The sequence below is a fragment of the Diachasma alloeum genome, unplaced genomic scaffold (assembly GCF_001412515.2).
Source record: "Diachasma alloeum isolate Michigan unplaced genomic scaffold, Dall2.0 Dall_scaffold_19842, whole genome shotgun sequence".
Taxonomy (NCBI): domain Eukaryota; kingdom Metazoa; phylum Arthropoda; class Insecta; order Hymenoptera; family Braconidae; genus Diachasma; species Diachasma alloeum.
Genome location: NW_021682809.1, coordinates 8,864 through 11,225, shown reverse-complemented (window position 1 = coordinate 11,225; position 2,362 = coordinate 8,864). Strand labels below are relative to the sequence as shown.

At 33.7% G+C, this 2,362-nt stretch overlaps 1 protein-coding gene across 1 annotated transcript in view; it reads left to right on the top strand.

The window, feature by feature from the left end:
- Nucleotides 1-274, top strand: part of LOC107047093 — a 2,921-nt gene extending 2,647 nt beyond the window's left edge. Inside the window, exon 3 of the mRNA XM_015269825.1 lies at nt 46-274. Within this exon, the coding sequence (XP_015125311.1) occupies nt 46-227 (182 nt within the window). The 3' untranslated portion in view covers nt 228-274. The remainder of the gene's footprint in view (nt 1-45) is intronic.
- The last annotated feature ends 2,088 nt before the right edge of the window (nt 275-2,362 follow it).

Sequence of the window (2,362 nt, the reverse complement as noted above, 5' to 3'; positions counted from 1 at the left end):
GTGATGATGATGATAATTGTCTGAATCAACCTGTCGCGAATTCAGATGAACCGGCAGAGGAGGAGACAGATGTTGAAGCTGACACAGATGAAGAAATTCAGCCTGTTCGGAGGGAAAACATCTACAGATATGATTCCGATGATGAAGAGGAAGAAGAAAACGAAGAAGAAAGAGATGAAGATGACGGCGATGATGAGTTCGAAACGATTGATTTCGATTATTATTGATATCTGTAATGAAAAATTCCCCATTAAATGCTGTTTATGATTTCCAACTCATGAGTAAATTATTGAAATAATTACCACCTGAAAAAAATCAATTACAATCACTCTATGCCTTTAAAATTTATAAAAATATGTATGTATATATATGTATATATATGTATAATTTAGGGTGGCCCATTTTACGGGTATTCCTGAATATTTCCGATTTCGCCTCAAAAAATGATTCTTCAGTTGACAAAATACCTCTGTGAATTTTTTCATATTTTTAAACTGCATTTTGATGGTTGCGCCGTGTGTTTAAAGTTTGACTAACATTTTTGACCTACTGGCAGTAGAGGTCATAAAACTTGGGTAGAAGTTAAATATCCTCAATGATACGCCCGTGTCAGGTAGTAAGTATGGCTCCGAGTGAGGGTTCGGGTGTGTCACCTAGGTAATTGTTTTTTTTTTGTATTCTTTAGTCTTTAATTATTCTCGATATATTGAGAATTGGATAGTCCTCATGGGCAAAATATATTTTTTCAATCTGAAGAATGTATGAAATTAATTAAAATGTTTCGAAAAATAATGATATAAAATAGAGTTGAAGGAAATAAACATAATTAACCTTCTGAGTTGAATAAACGCTCCCAGGATTCCTTCGGATTAAGTTAGATTTGTCTAATGCCTTTTTTGTTACAAATGTAGTTGACACTTCTTTCAAATATATGGGAAATATAAAATTCTCAATATATCAAAAATAATCAAAGAGTAAAAAATACAAAAAATCAAAGAAAAAGAAGTTATTGAAAATTTGATACATGAGATATTAAAGAACAATTTTTCTGGCCTAATGAATGGAATCCTCTCTTCCACCACTCCCTGACATTATCGTGGATTTTCCTTGCTCCCTTCTGCCGCCTGAAGTGTATTACTGATGCACTACAGTTATCATAGAAGGTTTTCCTCTTTTCTTATCATTTTTTCATGAATGCATCATCCGAAAACATGAAAACTATACACAAAATTTCAGCTAAATTTTAAAGCAGTTCTACGATGCGAGTTCAGTCCCCTCCCAGCGCAGGTTAGTTCGGCAGGTCAAATTTTTTGCCTAGGCTCAATTTCTGTGTTTACGACCGTTGTAAAAGCACCGCATGAGCCGGACACCTGTCTTTACTGGAAATTTAGGAATTATCTTTCGCATTTTTTTCCAAATTCAATTGGTGGTGAAGAAAATTTTTTTCTTTGAATTATTGTCAGATAGTTCCATAATCCATCAACCGAATCGGGATGAAAAACGGCCAGATACCCAGCGTGCTAGAGGCGTCTGAAAATCACTGAATTGAGTAGAAATGAGGATTTTCATTTTGATAAGTAATAAGTTTCCTGTTGAGACAAAAATTAATTCTGTTCTTAAACCTCCCTCTGAACGGTTCACGGAGGGGAAACACCGAGGGATGTCATAATTGAGTCTTTAAAAAATTATTGACACATTCGATCTCTACGATGCGTGTAAAAGTCCATAAGAAATAAAACTACACGGCGCAACCTTGAAAAATGATTCAAAATTTTTTAAAAAATTCACATGTACTTTCCATGTCATTGGTTATCTTTATCAAACACGAAAATTATGAAATTCAATTTTTTTTACATATGAGCCATCCTAGTATATATATATATATTAGTTATTAGTTATCCTAGTTATATATATATATATATATATATATATGTATGCATAAGGTTTACATTGAGGACAAATAAATTGCTATAATGTATTTTTCGGAGACATTTGGATCTTTTGAGGACAGTCCTCAAAATAACTCAATATGTATAATAGTGACTCTGGAGACTTATAGCAAGTGAGTAACATGTGGGGACACGGTCCTCGAAATAACAACAAACGATTTGTATATTTTGAGGACTTTTTCTATTATCATTTATCCCACCTAATTTTCTACTTCGATGTAAATTTCCCTCATTTCGATTTGTACAGTTTATTCATTTGTTTGAACCCTCTCATTTCATCGATTTATTTTGGGTGGGATTCCCCTTCGCGTCAAAACTGGTATAACCTAGTAGTTGAAGCTTGCGTGTGGTGTACACAGTCACTTTGATGCGAGAATTTTGGCTGATAATAATCTAAAGTGTAGTCATGTCGG